We start from the raw sequence: 23,173 nt of genomic DNA on the forward strand, positions 1-23,173 counted from the left end.
AGATAAGAGATGATAATAAAAGGCAGCACCCCTGCCTGGTGGATTTCTCCAAGCTTCCTGAAACGGAGAGGAATTACAACCTGCAGATGTCAACAGAGACCTTGAAGTAAGCCCTTTGTGTGCATGTGCATATATGTTCATATCACTCTGCGTGATCACACTTCAAGGCCCTGTATGTATGTGTGGTTTCGCTTCTCCAGAGTAATAAATCAAAAAACACACACAGGTAGATCAAACGCATCTGTACCCTACAGCAGTGCACAAAAGCCCCCCTGCCCCCCCACCACAACCGTCTACATGCCAGACTCCATCACGCTCACAGCTCTGTGAGAGAACAACACTGTGCATGTTATACTGGACTTGTTTTATTCTAACTCACAGAAAGACAAGAAAAACTGGTGAATTTGATCTTTACAAGATGCAGTTATCTCCATCAATAACAAAAACCTGTTGACATTTTGTGTGAATTATTTCTTTCTAATAGTGCCTTAACACCTTGGAGAATTTTTTCCAAAAGTGCAGATTGCAAACTGTCAGTCACGTTTGTGTTCGTATTAATTGGTAAAAGAACAATGCTGACACTTTATGATTTGAATTTAATGAAAAAGTATTGTTATGTGAACTTGTTTTGTAGAAGGAAAACCTTTTTAATTTTTGCTGTGTTTGCTATTGTTTCATATTCAAACAAACTGACAAATTCAAAAATGCAAACTCGAACCTGTTAAAACAGAATATAAATAGACCGAAAATGCAATTAGTTGTTATTTGACAGTGTATTCTTATTATTATTAGTGAACACTATCTGATCTGATCCGATCTTATCTGATGGTATATTTTTCTTCTAATTATTTTTCTACTTTTTTATGCGATAACAGCACTGCTACAACATAGCAACTACCTGTAATACCATAGCAACCACCTAGCAACAACATAGCAACTACCTGGAATACCATAGCAACTGCCTGGCAACACCCTAGCAACCATCTGGGATAACATAGCAACCACCTAGCAACTGCCTACCAAACCCTAGCAAACCACCTGAAATGGCCATAGCAACCACCTAGACACACCTTGGTAACCACCTGGAATGCCATAGCAACCACCTAGCAACACCTTAGCAACTGCATGGGATATTATAGCAACCACTTAGCAACACTTTACCAACTTCCTGGAATAGCATAACAGCTGGTTAGCAGCACCTTAGCGACCACCTAAAAAGACTTAGTAACTGTTTCTAGCAACTGCCTGGCAACTGCTCAAGCTATGCAGTCATTCTGCATTTTCTGTAGGAAATACACTTTTCTAGTCATTATTATTTATTTACCAGATTTTTGAATGCTAACACATGTCAAGGTTTTTGAGATATTAATACTATTCCAACTCTAGAACTCTAGAATCTTATTGGGAATGGTGTGCATGTGTACAGCTTTTTATCATAAGTACAGTTTTCAAACAATCATTGTTAAAATTCCTCACAGGAATCAGTCGGGGTGGGAAAAAGTTTGTGCACCCAGCTTATATCACAAGTCCATTAGCAACACCCAATTAACCAAGTGGGATATCATAGCAACCACAAGCAACCACCTAGCATCCGACTAGAATGGCATAGCAACAACCTAGCAAGATCTTAGCAACCACCCTAGCAACTACCTCTAAATACTCTAGCATCCACTTAACAACACTTTAGCAACCACTTGGGATACCATAGCAGCTGCTTAGCTATGCCTTAGCAACCATGGGACACTTCAGCAACCACCTAACAATACCCTAGCAACCACTTGGGATACCGTTGCAACCACCTAGCAATGCCCTAGCAGCCACCTAAATTATCGTAGTAACCACATGGCAACACTTTGGCAACCATCTGGAAATTAAATAGACGTTACATTCAGTAGTGTAGTAAAACATCTTCTGAGGGATGAGGACACTGTAAAACCTTGATTCATACAAAGAACATGTAACAGCACAGCCCTGATATTGCAGGCTCAGCCCAGGGAGACCAAAACCCAGCAGAACGTCAAAGAGCCCATGACTCTAATCATTCTTGTTTTAGAAGAAGAGCACATGATGCTCATGAAACATTTGCCCAACTCAGTGGAACTGTTTGTTTTACACTGACTGATTAAATTTCTTTTCTTTCTACGAGTGATTCTTTATCGGTTAACTCCCTCCATTGACTCGAGTTCCGACAGACCTACAGAATGTGAAGATTCAGTCACATTATCAACTCATCCATCTCAGGATCTGAACAGGAAGAAAAAACATCTCATAAGTGAAGCAACCATTTTTCAATATGGATAAATCGAATTTTATGCTAGCTATAGTGAACTTGTTACGCTGCCTGTCACATATGCCTAAAAACAATACTGTTGTATTTTCAGTAGAATAGCAAAAAATAGACCACATAACAGACCATAATTTAAGATGACTTTATTCATAAATGCAGGTAATTTCAAAGGGTTCTCATGCTTTTTCTAGCTGCAGTAATCTCTAGCAAGTCACCAGTAGCGCTTAGCAGCAGCACGTCGGAAAAGAGCAACACAGTCTGCCTGCATATCAGACTGGAACAGTGATTTATGATCCACTTTTTCATGTCAGTCAGATGGTCCCTTTCTGTCAAACCTGTGGTGGTATCTCAGCAGTAGTCAGTTGTTGGGCTGTTGGCACTCTGTTACTAACTGTCTGTATTAAAGCTCTAATTTACGGTGATTATGTCAGTTTTAATTGCTCAGTGCAATCCAAATGCTTTTCCTACTACTATGGATTGCTAGCTAGCATGCTCTCGACCGCATTTATTTCCAAAAATAAAGGACAGGATTCTGATTTTGGAGCTGTCTGTACAGTACAGAGAGAAACACATTAAAACTGCATGGAGTTGAGTACATGGTCGGCTATATAACATTTTTTGAGAAATGTAAGAAAAGTAGTCAAAAAGAATCTAAAACATGGTCAGCGTCTCACTTACTGTCAAGAGTTAATAAAAAATCTGTTTTCAGTTTTTAAGGCAATGTTGTTATAAAGATGCTGTTTTCTCTGTTCCTCAAAACTGCTTAACGCTGAAGCTCAGTCTCAGCAGTCTGGTCCAGGTTGCCGGATTGGGCAGAATCATCCGAAATAGCTTTTTATGCTATACTTGCTATGATAATAATTGTTCAGTGATGTTTTTCAGTTATCTTTTAGTATTTCAATTGTCATTAAATAATAATAATAATAATAAGAAGAAGAAAAAGAAGATAGCAAAAATGTTAAACATAATTTTATCTTTAGGCTATTCATTAAAGTGAAACACATTGAGCTTTTAGAATATTTGAATATTTGAGATAAGATTGAAGTAAAATAGCAGCCCACAACCAGACTAATTTATCCTAATATGAGGGCTGGTACCACCATATCACACACAACCCGTTAAAGAATCTTTAATATATATGTTAAAACATTTACTTTTTACTTTTATATACCTGGGTGTGCTTAAATGTCGCTACTTTCACGCAACTATATTTTGGCTTCACTTTTATTTGAGTCAGTTTTTGACAGATTGATCCTGCTTTCACACACACACACACACACACACACACACACACATCATCTAAACCGCTTATCCTTCTGGGTCGCGGTGGGGTGCTGGAGCCTATCCCAGCTGTCATTGGGCGGAAGGCAGTGTTCCTACTTTCACTGAAGTATAATTGCTCTGTACTTTTTCCACCCCTGCTTCCTATACAGCACTTTGCTGGAAACACATAATCTACATCTAAAGAGCAAATGCAGTGCGGTCAAGTGCCAGCTGTGTAATGCACTACCCCCTTTAATCCCTCACAGCCTTTTAATGCCACAGCTTCTGCATTACGCTCTTGTAGGACATGGCTAAACAAAACAGCGTTTTTCTACATCCTTTCTTTATTTTTTGAACATGTGGTTAATTTGAAAAAATTGATGAGCAATATTGTGAAGCTGAATAAATTAGTCATATTGATTAATTAATAATAATAATTATTAAGTAGATGAAGAATTGCCTACTAACAAGTAATTAAGTAATTAGTTGTGTAATGTTCTAAGAAATGTTAGGTAAACTGAGTGCAAATTGTCACCTCATATTTATTAAGTAGATTCTATAGGTTGTTCTTCACAGTGTTGTGAAGTGAACTGAAAGTTGTAGGTTATCTGTGCAGAAGAAGCTCACAGCAGAGTCAGCAACTCTGGATGTTCTGTTTCCTAGGACTCTGTTGGCTCTTGGCTGCCATGTGGTTCAAGTCAATATCAACGCTGAGGAGGACCTGAAAAAAGTCAAACTCCCAAAGAAGTAAGTCTCTCACAGATATCTGGGGTTGGGAATCTTCTGTTAACATCCTTGTGGAAGGTAAAATATGATATGATAAATTCTCTCACTTTGCATGTTCTATAGCTGCACCATACTAAATGCCTCCACTCACACTTTATTAGTAACACCTACTTCTTCACTGGCCACTTTATGAGGTCTGCCTAACTTGCAGGTATGTACAGTTGTTGTAGCCCATCTATTGTCATGTACATTGTGAGCTATCCTCTACCCTGTCCATCATTGGTCGGTTTCTGACCACAGTGCTTCTGAAGACCAGATACAGTCATATGCAAAAGTTTGAACACCATTTTCACTTAGAAAATCAACCAAGCATTTATCATTCTGCCAGGTGCGGCCAGACTTTTGCGTATTATTTAGTTTGTGGACCATTCTCAGCACAGTAGTGATGCTGACTTGGTAGTGGCACGGTAAGGTGTGTGGTGCTAGTATGAGTAAAGACCCCAGCAGCACCGCTGTGTAAACACATCAGTGTCACTGCTAGATTGAAAATGGTCCACAGCCTAAAACATTCCAGTCTAGAGCAGCTCTGCGGTCGGAAGGACTGGGCTGAGGACCACAAGTCAGGTGTGAAGCACCCATTGGTGGTCCTGAGGGGAGCCAGTGGTCCGTAGAGGGCCTGAGATGACACTTCAGCATAAAAATCTGTGAAAAAATAATTGACTTAACAATAAAAAAGAAATATAAAATGTTTTCAGACAGTGAACAAAATTAATACAAGCCCCACAATAACAGTGCCCAAAGGCAGCTCTGTCTTTTTTTGTGCCCTTTGCCTTTAGAAACTCCTGACCTTTCAGTTGTCCACCAATATTCTGCTGATATGTCATGTTTACTGATACACATCACATATGGCAAGAACAGATACCAACATACCACTGTGTTGAAAATTTCCCATAAATGACATTTCTAAGCATAAATTTGAGTTTTGTTTTCTTGTAGGCCTTCGTGCTTTCTAGCGATAAACAGGTGAGCCTTGAGGTGGAAAAGGTTGAGAACCTCTGGACTAGAGGATAACTGACATAAACTGTGTATCAGTAGATGGACTACAGTCTTTAACTGCACACCAGCAAAGTAGCCCTACAAAGTTAAGGGTCCTAATAAAGTGGCCAGCGCATAGGTATTCATTCATTTGAACATTTTTTTGGTTTTTATTCCAGCTCATAGATTTTGTGAAGGTGTCCTGTTAAGTCTGGTATTGCTATAAAACTACACCACTGTAGTAAAAAAAGTATTCAAGATATCATTATAAGCAGTCTGCTTATGATTGCTTTTAGAGGACACATGTAACAACCTCTTTTCTTGCCTTTGCTGTGGTTTCTAAATCTCATTCCCTGTTCTGTGTTAAAGCTACATGATGTCTAATGGTTACAAACCCACCCCGCTGGACCTGTCTGATGTGAAGCTGACCCCTAGTCAAGAGCTCCTGGTTGACAAACTGGCAGAAAACGCCCACAATGTTTGGGCCAAGGATCGGATCAAACAGGGCTGGACTTACGGCATACAGCAGGTCAGTTACTGAGGGCTGTTCTTGTTCCTGTGCATTTTTAACCCTTAGACGTCTAGAATTTTTTATACTACAATTGCTATACCATTTAAATGTATTAAAGGCTGTCAAAGTAAATGCATTAGTAACGTATTAATCTATGCATTGATGCATTTTCTTACTTTGACCCTTCAAACCGTCTGTTGTAGTTCAGTCTGAAGCCCAGCTGCTTACATGCTGTATGTTGCTATGATAGAATCCACAGTTTACATCCTCTTATTCAATACAGCCTTGAAATGTTTTTTAAAGCGTAGTGTTAGGAAACAACAGGAGATTATGCTCATGTAGTGTAGTGATGTCCAGATAGGTGGGCATACTGTGCCTTCTTTAGACCCTTAAAAGAACACATGTTCACTATGATTGCACACCAATTTCCGCATAGTCTATAACTAAAGAAACTAAATCTAGGCTAAAAGTCTTAGTAGTAGTCGTATGTAGTCGTTAACCATCTGTAAAATACTTCCAACTGTTTTATCTGCTGACTACCTTTTGAGCACCCGAACACAGCATTAGACTGAAAGCAACATGAGGACCTCCATTATAGGTGTACCAGCACATTTTCTCTCACTACCCTCCAGAACAACAGAATGTTAGCAAAGATATAATAATGGAGACAAACGGCCAATTAATTTCTCAATTAGCCAAAAAGCAGTGACAGGCCAGTCATAACAAATAGCAGCTTACAGTGCTATCCCCTAGAGCAGAGTAGCTGAGTATACAAGCACTGCTTCTCTGTAAAAACTCTCTCTCTCTCTCTCTCTCTCTCTCTCTCTCTCACTCATCTCTGTAGGATCTGAAGAGCAAGCGCAATCCTCGCCTGGTGCCATATGCTTTGCTTGATGAGCGCACCAAGAAGTCAAACAGGGACAGCCTCCGTGAAGCCATCCGCACGCTAATCGGATACGGCTACAACATCGAGCCTCCAGACCAGGAAGGGGGTGAGCGCCTTAGGGAGATTTAGATATACAGCCTCTACGTTACATAAAACTACTTCAAATGTTCACTATTTCTTTTAGCTTCAGGGTCTAAATTTGCATTTCTAAAGTAGCGGGTACAAATACTTCCCGCTGGTGCTAGAGATGCATACAAAAGCAGGGCATGTGCAACCAATATGGACTATAATATGACTTGTTTGAGGAAAAAATGATAGATTACTTTCCATTTATCTGATTAAGCATCTCCCCCTAACATTCTTCTATGAAGACACTTCTTTTGAGTTGTGGCAAGTTTCTCGCTATGCAATCAATTTGGATTCAGAGGATTCACCAGAGGCTGATACCAAATCACTGTGCAACTTAGATACCACAGCTTTGTCAAAACTTGTTTTTAATTAAAGTTTGGCGGCATTGTTGATGCCTCAAGTAAATTATTAAAGCATTTTGTAATTTTTTAACAGTTTTACATCAAGACTGAATGTAAGACTCACTGAGCAAGCTTTCGGTCAGTGCTTTTAAAATGACTACAGTATATATATTGCTCACTGTGCCCTGTGCGCTGCACTTCTGAATGTAATTAACTGGCCTGCGAATCCTCTCTCTCTGTTTTTCCAGGCTCTAATCAGAGAGCTGATAGAGAGTTCAAAGTGAGAGCACACACACATGCGGAACATTCATTACAGATGTGCCTCCTTAGTTTAATCTAGAGTTTAACAAATTCATTAGTTCCCCTGCATCGAGATTTACGTACGTAGAAAGCGTGACATTTTCTAATTTGTTTCGTTTTTGTCAGTAAGAATGTAGAAAATTGAACATTTTGGGCTTGAATCCATCTTGATTCCTTTATCATCCATCCATTTGCTTCAGTGTCCTAAAAGATGAGGTTCTGTCTGAATGTAATATTGTGTCTTTTGGAGTCTATTCTGGTCAGTGCTGCTAATGCTAATGCTGGGTTATTTATGGCACATCACAATGCAGCATTTGCTAATTGTTTGACAGCCTCTCTTGCACACCCTCTCTCTCTCTCTCTCTCTCTCTCTTTCTCAGGTCACGTGGTGGAGAGACTGAGCATTGATAAGATCCGGTTCTTCCGCTTGGAGAGGACGTATGCAGTGACGACGGGGAAGTGGTATTTTGAGTTTGAGGCAGTGACCGGAGGAGATATGAGGGTAGGCTGGGCTCGGCCCGGTCTGCGGCCTGATGTGGAACTGGGAACCGATGACCAGGCATACGTCTTTGATGGCTATAGGGTGGGTTCTGGATTCAGTTTATTCTGTGGATGTGGTCTATCATTTGTAATTTAGGCCCTGGCTGCAAAACATACACTATATGGCAAAAGTAGGTAGACACTCGCGTAATTATTGAGTTCAGCTGTTTCAGACACACACACACTGTTAACAGGTACTTAAAGTCGAACCAAAGCCATGCAGTCTCCATAGAACAAATTGGCAGTAGGATGGATTGTACTGAAGTGCTCAGTGGTTTTAAATGAGGCACTATCATAGGATGTCACAAATCAGTTTGTGAAATTAGGGTCCTGCTAGATCTGCCCCTGTCAGTGTTAATGCTACAGCATACAAAAACATTTTAGACAATTATATGCTTCCAACTTTGTAGCAGCAGTTTGGGGAAGGCCCTTTCCTGTTACAGCATGACTGCGACAGGAGCTCTAGTGGCCTGCACAGAGCCGTGACCTCAACCTTACTGAACACCTTTGGGATGAAATAGAATATCAATTGTGAGCCAGGCCTTCTTGTCCAACATCAGTGCCTTACCTCACAAATGGTCTTTTAACTGAATGGGCACAAATTCCTACAAACACACTCCAAAATCTTAGGGAAAGCTTTCCCAGAAATTGGAGGCTGTTGTAGTTGAAAAAGGGCGGGGGGTGGGGGGCAGCTCCATATTAATGCCCAGGGTTTTGGAATTGAAGTTCCAGCAAGCTCATATAGGTGTGATAGTCAGATGTTGATGTACTTTGACCATATAGTGTAGTTCTGTGTCTTTACAGCCTTAACACCATGATGATTCAGTGTTTAACTACATGAAACTACCAATGTCTGGACCTCAGTGTCCTCATAGCTAGTTATGACTCAAAACTAATTAGGTTATCATTTAGAGAAAGTGTCAAACCCTAACACCCCTTCTGGGCAAAACACTTCTTTACAGACCTCAGTTTGTGCAAGAGGCCATTGCTATACTGAAACAGGGAAAGAAACTGTTTCTACAAAGTTGCAAGCATTCTAGGAATTTTCTAGTGTATGACTGTGTGCTGTAGTATTACGATTTCTCTTCACTGGACCTAAGGCGCCTAGGTTATAAAAAACAGCCCCAGACCATTATTCCTCCTCCACCAAACTTTACACTTGGCTGTAAGCATTCAGGCAGATAGCATACTCCTGGAATCCACTAAACCCAGATTCATCTGTCAGACAGCCAGATGGTGAAGTGTAATTCATCAGTCCAGAGGACACATTTCCACTGCTCCCTCCAGAGTACAACAGCAGTGTTTTTACACCACTCATGCTGATACCTGGCACTGAACATTATGATCTTGGTGTGTGGTCTACGGCTTCACAACTGAGCTGCTCTTATTCCTAGACATTTCCACTTCAGAATAACAGCAGTTGTAGTTGACCGGGGCAGCAGGGCAGAAATTTGACAAACTGACTAACTGGCAAGGTGGCATACAGTTCCATCTTGAATTCACTGAGCTCTTCAGTATGACCCATTCCCCTGCCAGTGTTTGTCTATAGAGATTACATGGCCGTATGCTTGATTTTAGGCCTCTGTTACGAATGAGTGCGACTGAAATACCCAAACCCACTTATTAGAAGGCATGTCCACTTACTTGAGTCATTTGTGTTCTCTCACAAAACTGTAAATTATAGTCATTTATAAGCAGTTTGCTTTATATTCACAATTTATCAAGTGTTTTAATATAATATGTAGGTGTTTATAATAAATGTGTCACAAACATCAAGTAAGTCACTAGCAGGCATCTGTAACCAAGGCAGCTGTACAAGTCACAGTGCTGGGGGGTGGGGGGGTGGAGGGGCTTTATGAAGAGCAAGTATGGGTCCACATACAAACACTTCGTACTGTACAATTCCAGGGTCATCGTCTCCATCAGGGCAGCCGTTTGTTTGGCCGTTGCTGGCATGCTGGGGATGTGGTGGGCTGCATGATAAACATGGAGGACAAGTCCATGATCTTCACCCTCAATGGAGAAATTCTTATCACAAACAAGGGCTCTGAGCTCTGCTTCGCCGACTTCGAGACTGACGATGGTGAGAAAGAATGATGTGCTTTGATGAAATTCATTTAATGTAATTAGTGTCTTTGCTAATTGAATTTGGTGTGGCCGTTTGAGCTTTGAAGACATAGTAATGATTTTGTCTAAGCAATATTAGGATTATTACACAGCAAGCTGACAATGAATGGCCACTATTGAAACATTCCTTGCACTTCACATTGTGGCGGCAATTCTGGCCTGTTGTGTTTCAAGTGGCAATGATCTGTAGTAGGATTGGTCGGTATCCCCCTTTTAACACATTTGAACCATCATTAAATACTACTACCATGTCGTCCTGCATTATTTCAGAATTAGATTAGTGATCAGGCTACAAACCCAAACAGTGCCACACAACGTAATACAGGTTTTACTCTCACTTTGTCACTACTCATCTTCAGACCTGTTCTGTGGTGTTTGGGCCTGTAGCATATTGCCTGACATGCCACACAGCACAGGCTTGGTTCCAGCCAACTGGTGCTAATATTAAACCTGCTTAGAGGATATCTAAGAAGTCGAGTGACTGAAAGAAATAAGTCACAGAAGATCACATGTGGTTTAAAGTGTACACAGAGAAGTCAGTCAACAGATAAACAGAAATGCTAATGGTCTGTTACCTCAGCTCGTGGTACAGCCTAGTCTTTTTCAGTACACAGTGATTGAGCGTGAGTAATGAGGGTGAAAATTTATGTCATTAAATTTATATGAGTATAATGGAAAGTGAACTTTACTTGAGGTTTATTGGCGGTCTTACTGCATGCATTCTACTGTATGCACTTTGAAATGTGACACGACCCAACTAAGCGTGTCTGTTGTCTGTTGGCCTTTAGTTTTTCTCTCTGCTGTCTATTGGTCAGCTCCCACAGCACCAATCAGTGAGACGTCTAAAATATAAATAACTACAATGTGTTAATTTCGCTGTTCAGGCTTGGAAAAGAAATTTGATATGTCTTGATTTTGAAAAGCCACCATCATATTAAATACCACAGTATACCTTATTAGCATCATACGGTCATCACTGTTCTGTAATCTTCGCCTCCAGGCTTTATTCCGGTCTGCAGCCTGGGGCTTTCTCAAGTTGGTCGCATGAACCTGGGCAAGGACGCCAGCTCCTTCAAGTACTACACCATGTGTGGCCTTCAGGAAGGGTTTGAACCTTTTGCTGTCAACATGAACCGGGAAGTCACCATGTGGTTCAGCAAACGCCTTCCTACCTTTGTCAACGTGCCCAAAGATCACAGTCATATCGCAGTAAGGAGCTTTTTTTTCTGTTTGCATTAAAGGTGAAATTGTAGTTAGGCGCAAAGGTCTCTAATTAAGAATAAAATGGCTGGAGTTGAAGAAATATAGGATGTACACCGTATATAAAATACAAGTCAGTGACAACCAATTCATTTATTTAATTTCTAGTCAAAATGGTCCTTAAAATTAAACAAAAGCCTCAACAATTAAATAAAATATATATTTTTTAGTATTTAGTGTGTCCACCCATTTCTTTATTAGAGGTTCCATTTTTTTGGAGACATGCTTTCAGTTTTAAATAAAGAAATGTGCAGGGATATTTTCATACTTCCTGTAAATACCTCAAAGTTCAGTCTTAGAGGTTGGTTGCATTTTGATGTCTCACAATGCAAGTTATACTGAACACATTTAGTAATGTTGAGGGATGGGCTCTGTCCAGTTTCTGTTTCTGTGTTTTCAATTTGTCTTGCTTTCAGTTTTTAAGATAAATCTGCAGAGATTTTTTCCACACTTAAAAAGTTTGGTCTTAGATGTTAGTTGCATTTTCTGTTTCTCATGATCCAGGTAATCCCAAACACATTCAGTGATGCTGAAGTCTGGTTTTTAGAGCAGCCAGTCCATTGTCCTTAAAACATCAGAAATTTCTTTGTTTTATTTACACATTTTCTTCTTTTATGTCTTTTCCTTTTATCAGCAACAGCTTCATGACAGCTTCACATCCTTTCAGACTGATAGTGCTGAGTTGTCTTCTCACAGTAGATGGATGGACAGAACCTCCTGTGGATTTTTTCAGATCAGAAGCAAGAGTGGAGCTTGATTTTTCCTGTCTCTTAAAGATGAAAGCTATGAGCTGGGCATACACTTCCCAATTCTTGCCTGACTTTAAGCCTGAATTGTCCCTGTGTGACTGTCTGAAGTGATTGTGCAGATCAGGGAATTGATTGGAAGTGACAATTGAGGGGGAAACAAGTCAATCTTTAGCCTTCAAATTGAGCTCTGAAAGGATCTGAGGCTTTACGATACAAACGTTTGATTTTTCGACTCAAAATGCTCATGAGTGCTGTAGTGTGAGATGGTCAACGATATATTCAATGAGTGATTTAAGCAACTGCCAAAAAGAGAGCTAGAAGAGTGGAGAGAAAAGAGGTGAAGAGACGTGTTCACAAGCCGTGTGAGCAACGGACTGTGGAGATAGAGGAGCTGCTTAAACACAGACAAATAAGAGCCTTTATAATGTTTATAATGTATGCATCTAATTGTCAAAGCACTCTCTTTGCAGTTTTAGGTCAGCTGCCAGTTTGTTGTGAAACATGCTCTGTGATAGCAGCACTTCTCAACTATATTCATCCTCACTTTGCATTTTCGATACATACAAAAGCATGAACAGCTCTAGTTTAGCTTTGTTTGTGTCACGTAATAATGGGGGAGCTGCTCCCTCACATTATGTGTGTTATACTCTCTCTTTGCCTTATCATCAAATATAAGCGCCCTCATGACAAATAGACAAAAAGCTCTTTGAAAGACATCTAAAGACATAAGATATGTCATGATCTATGTTTTAGAAGGTCATACAGTGTACACCCAGCTTTGAGTGCTGTTTATCTGATGGTGACAATGACCGTGAACTAAATAAATGAAAGGGTAGTCTCTGACGTCTGTGCGGTGTATAAATGTACTCATGAAACTGTATCTTCAAAACAGCAACTTTATAGGAAATATCATTCTTTACTATTATTCTTAAGTAATTGTGGAACATTTCTATTGTCAATTTATCAAAAATGTAAAAGGCAAATTTTACAAGTGGCATAAAAGGTGAGTTACAATTTTTGTATAGCAGTGATGATAAATCAAATGATGTTTATCCAGAATACTGCAGCTAATTAGTTATTGTCCTTTGGTGTATTAAAGAGAAACCTATTTCAGCTCCATATAGTCTCTTGAAACCATTAAGTCCATGTAATGTGAACAAAAAATGTCTTTATATTCTTTATATTTTTTGGCACCCTATAAGCAAAGTGACCTCTTTCAAGGACGTTAAATGGAGGAGTGAAGTGAGAGGTTAAAGTGCTAATGTTTGCAGGTCACGAGGATCGACGGCACTATCGATAGCCCTCCGTGTCTGAAAGTGACCCACAAGACCTTTGGGACTCAGAACAGTAATGCTGACATGGTGTTCTGCCGTCTGAGCATGCCCGTGGAGTTCGACTCGACCTTCAAGAGCGGCCCTACTATTGACATGAATGGAGTACATGAAGAGGAGCCACTCAAACTCAAACACAGGTTAAACTAAGCTGCTTCACTTCGAAGAGCATTGATAAGCCCATATACACTGTATGATTTCAAGACTTCTGAACTTTCAAAAGTGCATGATAAATTGAGAATTATTGTGAAAGATCATTTTCTGTGTAATCTTAGGTATTTGCACCATAAAATGTTTTCTTAAACATCTACTAGAGCACTTTAAAAGGGCTATAGATGAAATATATATAGGGGTTTCATTTCCGTGAATCTTTACAATGAATCATAAACATTTTTAAGAGTTTATAAAAATATATACCTGGGTTGGCTGGTAGTCTATTGGTAGACGTGGTAAGCTGCCAACTGGAAGGTTGCAGGTTCAAATCCCATGACTCACTGGGTATGTCTTCTTGTGCCCTTGGGCAAGGCACTCCCACTGCCCCAGGTGGCACTGCTCTGCTGGCCACTGTGCTGCTCCCTGACTGGGCATTGCTAAGCAGCAAAATGACAAATTTTCCCTGTAGGATCAATAAAGGTACACAAAAGTACATGCAAGGGAAATTGATTTTGGAACTGCTTAAATGTCTTGATATTTATAATATCTTTGGATTTGTAATCTTCTAATCTTAGAATGTGAAAACTACAGTTAGGGCAGTGGTTCCCAACCCCAGACAGTCCACTCTTTTGTTCTCACAGCACATAGGGATGAAGGAAAATATGGGCCTTAGAGTAGGCCCTAGGGCCTAGTTGGGAACCACTAGGTTAGTAAATTGACCCTCATGAATTAGCTGAAGTTCATTTAAGCCCAATACACATCAGTCTCATTTTTCACTAATAAGTAATGAGGTCAGTGAAGAACTTACTTGTAAAGTAGTTAAAAAGTAGTAAAGTAGGTAATCAATATCCCTAATAAGTGTTCTGAGTGTCCATTAAAATGTTGATCATTTCTGACTAGGATCCAAATGCATAAGCCATATTTCACTGATACAGCACTGAATCTTGCAGGTCTATTCTAAATGATCTATAATAATATGCAATATACCATAAACCAACTGTAAAGTGGTTATAGGAAAGTTCTGTAGGGTATCTGTTTTTTTTTTCCCAAGACTGATTTGATAATCTTTTGATCATCACAGGCATCCTGTGAAATCTATGAAACATATAGACGATGGAAGAAGAACTGACTACAGTAGTATTACAACTGTAAGTGACAGAGTTGTGGCATATTCATGTAACATCTTATTCATTGAATTGTATTAATATAGATGGCTAATTTGCTGTTAACGTCCTTCACAGTACTACCACTCAGTTCGGGTGTTTGCTGGCCAAGATCCCTCCTGTGTTTGGGTTGGCTGGGTCACCCCTGACTACCATTACTATAGCAACTTCTTCAACCTCAGTAAGAACCGCACTGTAACAGTCACACTGGGGGATGAACGAGGCCGAGTTCATGAGAGGTAGCTTCAACCGTTGGTTACTCCCGCTAATTTTCCTGTTGTCCGTGAAATACTGCCAGTCAGTGTAACTCGCCTGTGTTTTACAGTGTGAAGAGGAGCAACTGCTACATGGTGTGGGGAGGAGATATCAGTAGTGCTACCCATTCGTCCAGCAGGAGTAATGTGGATTTAGAGATTGGTTGCCTGATTGATTTGGCTACTGGGTTGGTAACCTTCACAGTCAATGGCAAAGAGCTAGCAACCTCATACCAGGTAATGTTCTATACTACTACATGTTATAATGATTTTTAATATTGCTATTCATATATATATGTATTACTTACATTCTACAGATTTTTCAAAATGTCTGCATGATTAAGCGGTTGAGATGTAAACGGTCATTCAGAGTGGTCATCCGAATGACCACTCTGAATGACCGTTTACATCTCAATGGTCATTCAGAATGGTCATTCAGATGTCAAATGTCTGAATTGTTTACAGGGGTGGTGACAGGAATCAGATGCCTGAAGTGTTTAATGCCTCTGTAAGCTCTCTCACTGATTTTTTTTCGTGAAGAGGTTATACATGTTTTGCCTGATGCCTAAAACATTGTTTTACGATTTGGCTTTAAATATATTTTTAAAAATGCATTCATGGTGGAGAGATACATGCAGGGCGTTTTAAGACAAAATAGTACCCAATAATTATTATTATTTTTCAGATTTACCACTATTTTACCATCATCAACATTACGTATAAAAACTCGACTGTGTCTTGACTGGTCATTTTTGATAGTAAATTAAAGGGCTATTTTTATGCTGTTTACATTGTGACCACTATTTCCCATCACCACCACTGTAAAGAAATCTGTGTGGACAAGTTTCTCTACAGTTAACCATGTCACATCAAACTGTGGAAGGTTTGAAAAATTGGTGGAATTGCCCTTTAAAGGTTAAAGGTTCGCTTGTTTTGGTAATAGAGGTAGTACAGCTTATACAAGAAATAGAAGTCCAAAAACATTTCCATACTTTATTTATTGATTCGGGTTTCATCTGTGTGGTCCTGACCACAGCATTAGCTGCTATCTCTGCAATTTAAGTGGTGAGAAAATGGGAAGACAAATGCCACAGAACTTATAGCTTTTTTTTAAGAAAAAGTTTTTAATGTTCTCCTCTGGTTTTAGCTCACTGATGATTTGACAGTGATAGATGATGGAAACAGCAGCTTATCCAAAAAGGCTGTTTTCCAGTATTTCAGAGCTTTGCAGGCACTGCAGTGCTGACTAAGTGTCTCCCAGCTTCAGTCTTGTCGTTTTTGTCGTGCGCTCGGCATGACTGATTCCACTCAGCCTCACATTCGCAAGCTGTCCAGCTCTCCATAGGACGGGTACCCACACAGACACGCAGACTGAGCTGAATTCAGACAACTCTCATTCTCTCTCTCTCTCTTTCTCTCCCCCCTCGCTCTGTATTTGCTCTCTCTGTTTTTCTCTTTTAGCTCACTCACTGTCTTTCTCTCTATCTGTCTGTCTCTTTCTCTCGCTGCTTCGTTCTCTTTTTTTATGTCTGTTTGTCTCTCTTTCCCTTCTTCCATTGTCTGTGCCTCTCTCCTTCGCTCTCTGTCCCTCCTCTCTCTGTATGGCTCCCACTCTGTCTGTCTCTCTCTTTTGTCTCTCTCTGATTTTCTGTCTCTTTCTGATTCTCTCTTTCTTCTCTCTCCCTCTCTCTCTGAGTCTGTTTCTCTCTCTCCTCTTTCTCCCTGATTCTCAGTCTGTCTTCTGCCCTCTCTCTCTTGGCCTCTCTGTCTGTCTGTCCCACTGTCCGCTCTCTCTTTGTCTGTTTCTCTCTCTATTTCCCTTCATGTTCTCTGTCTTATTATGTCTGTCTTATTCTCTCTCTTGCTCTCTCTCCCTCTCACTCTACCCCCTCTTTGTCTCTCTCTCTTTCTGCCGTCTGTCTCTTGCTCTCTCTGTGTCCATCTCTCTCAATCTCTCACTCTCTCTCTCTCTCTCTCTCTCTCTCTCTCTCTCTCTGTCTGTCTCTCTCTGTCTCTGTCTGTCTCTCACTCATTATCCTGTTTTGGTTCCTATATAGGCATACCCTCTCTCTATTATGTTTATCTCTCTGTTGCTCTGTTTCTTTCCCCATTCCCACACACACACACACACACACACACACACATACACACTTCACTGTATCGGGGGTACAAACTGACTCTTTTAAGGGGACTGATGTGTGTAAATTGGCTTTGGCTGGTACAGGAGCGCTAGCTGATGAAGCAGAAGTAGAGCTGTGCCTGCTCAGCTTTCTGAATCAACACTCAGTCACATCACATCACAGACTTCCTCAGCATTGCATTACAAACAAATGAGCTCAGTGCAGAGATGTAGCCTCTGATAAAGTGGCCTTGACTGTGTTATTGAAATTAAGCAGTGCTATTACTTCCAAGTGGTACAGTTTAGATATCTTTGGGTATTAACCTTGGATGTGTCATTGCCAGCAGCAGATAGCTTTCATCCACTTGTTTGTCCTCCTAGACTCTGACTCTCAGACTCCTGATATATTTTATCAGCTATGAACAACTGCACACAGATGTTGAGGATGTATCCTGATTTAAGAATCTCTGGGTCTGATGCACTAAATGCAAATAAGATGTGTTCCGTCCATGTTTTATGTATGATGCAAGCCTAAACAATTTGTACTTCATGTACATGGAAACAAAAAATACATTGCACTTGACAGTATCGTGCAGGAAATGGCTGGAGATATCGGGCTTCTAGCAGCGATCAGTTTTATGTAGATTTTTTTCTGCATTTTAAAAGCAGGTGTAAATTAACGGCAGTGTCTAAGAGGCTTCTTACTACATTGTTATAGCTCCCCAGATATACATACATGACCATTCAGAAGTGTGCAGTCACTTCATGTCATATTGATAATGTTTGCTATTTTTAATACAATTATAGTTTGTATAAGGTGTATAATGTTTTCAGAATTTATGAAAAGATGAATCATATAGTGTAATTTTTTGTTTACAGTTATTTTTTTGTCTAGTTTTTGAGACGAAACATTCTGAATATTAATTGCATTATAACTTCATTCTCATATTAGGTAAGGCATGTTTGTTTGTTTGTTTGTTAGTTTGTTTGTTTGTTTTTTACTCCAAAATTTTGAACAGTGATTCTAAACTTTTGAACCATACATAATACATTCCAAAACAGTCGGGAAAGTAGAAAAAATACATATACATATTCAGTAAATAAAGACAGACAGCAATGATTTGACATCTTTTTGACCTTGTGTTCAGTTTAAAACAGAAGTTGAAGACAAGATATTGAACCCCTTAAAATTCCAGACTTATTACCTACTAAGCCTTCTTATTCAGTAACTACAGGGACTTCAATGCAAACTGGTTGATCTGTTCTTGGCTTATAGAAGTGTATAATAAAACTTTGGGCCTGTCGGCGGGCCATGGCCATTGAAAGGGTTAATGTTTCAACTTATTAACTTATTAAGTATTAGCTTGCACGTACACTATATTGCCAAAACTATTCACTCACCCATCCAAATCATTGAATTCAGTTGTTCCAATCACTTCCATGTCCACAGATGTATAAAACCAGGCACCTAGGCATGCAGACTGCTTCTACAAACATTTGTGAAAGAATGGGTCGCTCTCAGGAGCTCAGTGAATTCCAGCGTGGTACCATGATAGGATGCCACCTGTGCAACAAGTCCAGTCGTGAAATTTCCTCGCTACTAAATATTTCACAGTCAGCTGTCAGTGGTATTAAGGTGGAAGCGATTGGGAACGACAGCAACTCAGTGGTAGGCCACGTAAAATGACAGAGCGGGGTCAGTGGATGCTGAGGCGCATTGTGCGCAGAGGTCGCCAACTTTCTGCAGAGTCAATCGCTACAGACCTCCAAACTTCATGTGGCCTTCAGATTAGCTCAAGAACAGCATAGAGAGCTTCATGGAATGGGTTTCCATGGCCGAGCAGCTGCATCCAAGCCTTACATCACCAAGCGCAATGCAAAGTGTTGAATGCAGTGGTGTAAAGTGACTCTAGAGCAGTGGAGACGTGTTCTCTGGAGTGATGACTCACGCTTCTCTGTCTGGCAATCCGATGGATGAGTCTGGGTTTGGCGGTTGCCAGGAGAATGGTACTTGTCTGACTGCATTGTGCCAAGTGTAAAGTTTGGTGGAGGGGGGATTATGGTGTGGGGTTGTTTTTCAGGAGTTGGGCTCGGCCCCTTAGTTCCAGTGAAAGGAGCTCTTATTGCTTCAGCAAACCAAGAGATTTTGGACAATTTCATGCTCCCAACTTTGGGGATGGCCCCTTCCTGTTCCAACATGACTGCGCACCAGTGCACAAAGCAAGGTCCATAACGACATGGATGAGCAAGTTGTGGAAGAACTTGACTGGCCTACACAGAGTCCTGACCTCAACCCGATAGAACACCTTTGAGATGAATTAGAGCGGAGACTGCAAGCCAGGACTTCTCGTCCAACATCAGTGTCTGACCTCACAAATGCGCTTCTGGAAGAATGGTCAAAAATTCTCATAAACACACTCCTAAACCTTGTGGAAAGCCTTCCCAGAAGAGTTGAAGCTGTTATAGCTGCAAAGGGTGGGCCGACATCATATTAAACCCTATGGATTAAGAATGGGATGTCACTCAAGTTCATACGCGTGTGAAGGCAGACGAGCGAATACAGTGGCAATATAGTGTATACTCTTACTCTAAATTTCATGCCAACAGCGTGTTCCATTGTGTTACATCACTTTTCCTTTTAACAGTATTCAATAACCATTTGGGAACTGAGGACACAAAGCGGATTTTTTTTTTTTTTTCTCATTTTTACTTGATATACCACAGTCCAGTGTCTCTGTCGTCATATGTTGTGCTTTGTAATGTGCCACATGTTTTCAGTGGGAGACAGGCAGGCCAGTCTAGCACCTGCTCTCTCTTACTACCGAGCCGCACAGTTTTATGACGTGCAGAATGTAGCTTAGCATTGTCTTGCTAAAACAAGCAGAGATGTCCCTGAAAAAGACATTTAGATAGCAGCATATGTCAGTCCAAAATGCATTTGTACAATTCAGCATTAATGGTACATAACACACCCCCATACCATGACAGACACTGGCTTTAGAACTTTGTTTTGATAACAATTGGGATGGTCCTTCTTCTCTTTGTCCCAGAGAATACTAAATCCATTATTTCCAAAACCGATTTAAAAGGTGGGCTCGTCAGACCGTGGCACACTTTTCGTGTACAGTTATATGCAAAAGTTTGGGTTCCCTGGGTGAAATGACATTTTTGTTAATTTTCAAAGTAAAAGTAATTTTAAATATTGAACACAGTAAATAAACAAATCCTACAAATTTTAGTGCACAAATTCAATTTTACACTGAGTTTAACATTATCATGTGCCATAACTTTTATAATAGTAGGATGCCTGCTGGCCGTAAATGTGCAGCTATATCTCACTTATACTTCAAATGAGACTCCTGAAAATATTGTGTGTACCAGCTAGCAACCTTAACTTGCCCTAAAGGGCAAATGGAGACTAACTGGCTTTCTGTGCGTACCATCTACAGCAGCCCTCACTTACATGCACTCCCCTTTATCTTGTTAGGGTTGGAAAGCAATGTTTACATCTGTCTGTATATTGTTAATTTCTGTTTTTACTATTTTGTCCAATAAAAATATTTTAGATTTACTTTAGTTGTGAAATGTGGTTCTTAAGAACTCTTTCTCGACATTGACACTGGCTTTTGTTTCTGGTAGTGTCTTCAAGGGTTCAAGGGTAGTTTGGAAAAACCTATTTGTACCAGCTAGAGTACATTCTCTGAGTGGAAAACAAAGCACTTTTGTATGTCACTCTGGATAAGAGTGCTGCTAAAAGCTGTAAATGTAGAAAATATGTAAAAGTAAATATAGAATTGGAGATGATAAAATGGACAGTGAGTGTAAATTCAAAGAGGGGTACTTAATTATGTGGCTGGTCAGTGTATATACCAAAATCACATAAAGACATAAAGACATAAATATTTGGCCGTACCGCCAGTTACTGTCAGACGCTTCACAAGACCCTTGTGTTAATACTTTTTGAACCAGACCCAGTAAATGACCCTCAGAACATGATCTTGAATAGCAGGCCCTAGACTGTGAGAATAGGTAATGCATTCTTATTCAGTGATACACCTCAGTGCTGCTGTCTTAGCCCTTTGTTTGGCAACCTGTACACATATGACAGTGTTGCCAGATATGACATCAGTAGAATTATTAAATTCACAGATAATACAACAGTGATTGGTTTAAAAAGTGGCTATGATGAAAGTGCTTATAGTGGGGAAATGGGAGTCCCTAACTCTGTGGTGTCATGCTGATGTCTTTTCGCTGAATGTCAGTAAGACAAAAGGAATCATTATCAGTTTCAGAAAAGCTAGAGCTTATCACACCAGCAATTCCATCAATGAGTCGTTTATTGAAATTGTTGACAATTTTGCATTACTTGGCGTACATATTATAGACAATCTAACATGGTCACTGAACACCAACTGCAGGAAAGCACGGCAGAGATCTAAAAAAGATTTGATATGCATACAAAAACTCTTATTATCTCTTAATAGACAGTGAGCTCTCAGGCTGTATTACAGTGGTTGGCATCTTGACTGCTTATGACCTTGAGTTGTGACAGAGAATTGTAAAGAGAGCAGGGATAAATAATTGGCACAGAGCTAAAACTTAACTTTTATTCTACTCATGGCATACTGAAAACACAGAGTATCATTAAAGACTACAGCTATTCTGCTCATGCTTTTTTCTCTCCTCTTCCATCTAAAATATGCTCCTGCAGCATTAAGTCTCATACTGTTTTAGTAAAAGCTTCTTTCCTCAGACGGTCAGGTAGTTGAATAACCGAGGTCTTTCATGAATGGAAATTGTAATGACTGATGTGATTATCCATTTGTGTCTGTTATATTGTGTGTAATCCTTTAATAGTGAGTGCCACAACAGACATATTTCACTGTATTAAACACACGACAGTAAACATGAACTTCAGCTAATCCTGAGTCACCATCACCACACATCAGTTGAAGTAACGCACAGTGTGGAGCTCATTCAAACAGAGATAAATGTGCTGTTCATTTATGCTGTCAGTAACATCATTTCTTCCTTGTGACTCGCTGGCAGGCGCTTGCTGAGCCATGTTGCTTCTTGTTTTCATGTCTCTGTTAAATATGAAATCAAAGTTTTCACTCTTTTGCCATGACTTATTTTTGCATTTTGGTTATGTTAAAGTAAAAGGACTAATGTAAGGATACGTTGTGTTTGTTGAGCAGGTTGAGCCCAACACAAAGCTTTTCCCTGCTGTATTTGTAAGGCCCACCAGCCAGAATCTGTTCCAGTTCGAACTCGCCAAGATCAAGGTTAGTCCATCCTCAAAATGTTCTAACTTTACTTCTCTGAAGCAAAAGATTTTACAGTAAAGATGGTCCCATGGTCATCTCTGTTCCTGTTTGGTCCTAACATGGCACTATGGATCATTCATAAAACATGTATTAAACTATTAAAGTTAGGTTCACTGGGTGTAAAGGCTGTAAGGTTGACACCAGTGGTTCTGAGAATTGCAGTCTACAAGTGATTTAAGAATTTTCTCATTTAACTCTAGTCCTGATCAAGCCTGATTCAGATAACAGTGGACATATATGTGAGGAGTTTGTTTTGTATGTCTTAATGAGACAGTAAAAGGCCTGAAATTAAAGAATAATCTAGGTTCTGAATTTGACATTGTCTACTATACAATTATGAATTAACCGTGATGGATGTGTCATGTTAAGTCTTGCTCTCTGGAGTGTTGAAACAATAAAGTGACGTGCTAAAATTGTGAAAAGAAAAAAATGTTTTTAGTTCTTCTTAATTGCATTTGTATTATTTACTCAAATTTGACCATTTGACTACTTTTTTCCCATTTGAAATGCAGCATATTTGCTTATATATGCCTATATGAGTAGAAGAGTAAGCTTTGTCAGAATGTTTTGATTACTTTCATATGAACCTGAACATGAAAATAATTTGTTTTCCATAAAGTGATCACAGTTTTCAGCTTTCATTATCAGCATCCAGTGAGAGCAACAGTGGCT

At 39.8% G+C, this 23,173-nt stretch overlaps 1 protein-coding gene across 1 annotated transcript in view; it reads left to right on the top strand.

Moving 5' to 3' along the window:
- Nucleotides 1-23,173, top strand: part of LOC118823245 (ryanodine receptor 3) — a 282,056-nt gene that overhangs the window by 123,201 nt on the left and 135,682 nt on the right. Inside the window, exons 23-34 of the mRNA XM_036592700.1 lie at nucleotides 3-106; nucleotides 4,214-4,297; nucleotides 5,681-5,840; nucleotides 6,667-6,814; nucleotides 7,859-8,061; nucleotides 9,927-10,101; nucleotides 11,146-11,354; nucleotides 13,426-13,625; nucleotides 14,720-14,786; nucleotides 14,880-15,040; nucleotides 15,127-15,292; nucleotides 22,373-22,459. Of these exons, the coding sequence (XP_036448593.1) occupies nucleotides 3-106; nucleotides 4,214-4,297; nucleotides 5,681-5,840; nucleotides 6,667-6,814; nucleotides 7,859-8,061; nucleotides 9,927-10,101; nucleotides 11,146-11,354; nucleotides 13,426-13,625; nucleotides 14,720-14,786; nucleotides 14,880-15,040; nucleotides 15,127-15,292; nucleotides 22,373-22,459 (1,764 nt within the window). The remainder of the gene's footprint in view (nucleotides 1-2; nucleotides 107-4,213; nucleotides 4,298-5,680; nucleotides 5,841-6,666; nucleotides 6,815-7,858; nucleotides 8,062-9,926; nucleotides 10,102-11,145; nucleotides 11,355-13,425; nucleotides 13,626-14,719; nucleotides 14,787-14,879; nucleotides 15,041-15,126; nucleotides 15,293-22,372; nucleotides 22,460-23,173) is intronic.

Source organism: Colossoma macropomum, unplaced genomic scaffold (assembly GCF_904425465.1).
Source record: "Colossoma macropomum unplaced genomic scaffold, Colossoma_macropomum, whole genome shotgun sequence".
Classification (NCBI taxonomy): Eukaryota; Metazoa; Chordata; class Actinopteri; order Characiformes; family Serrasalmidae; genus Colossoma; species Colossoma macropomum.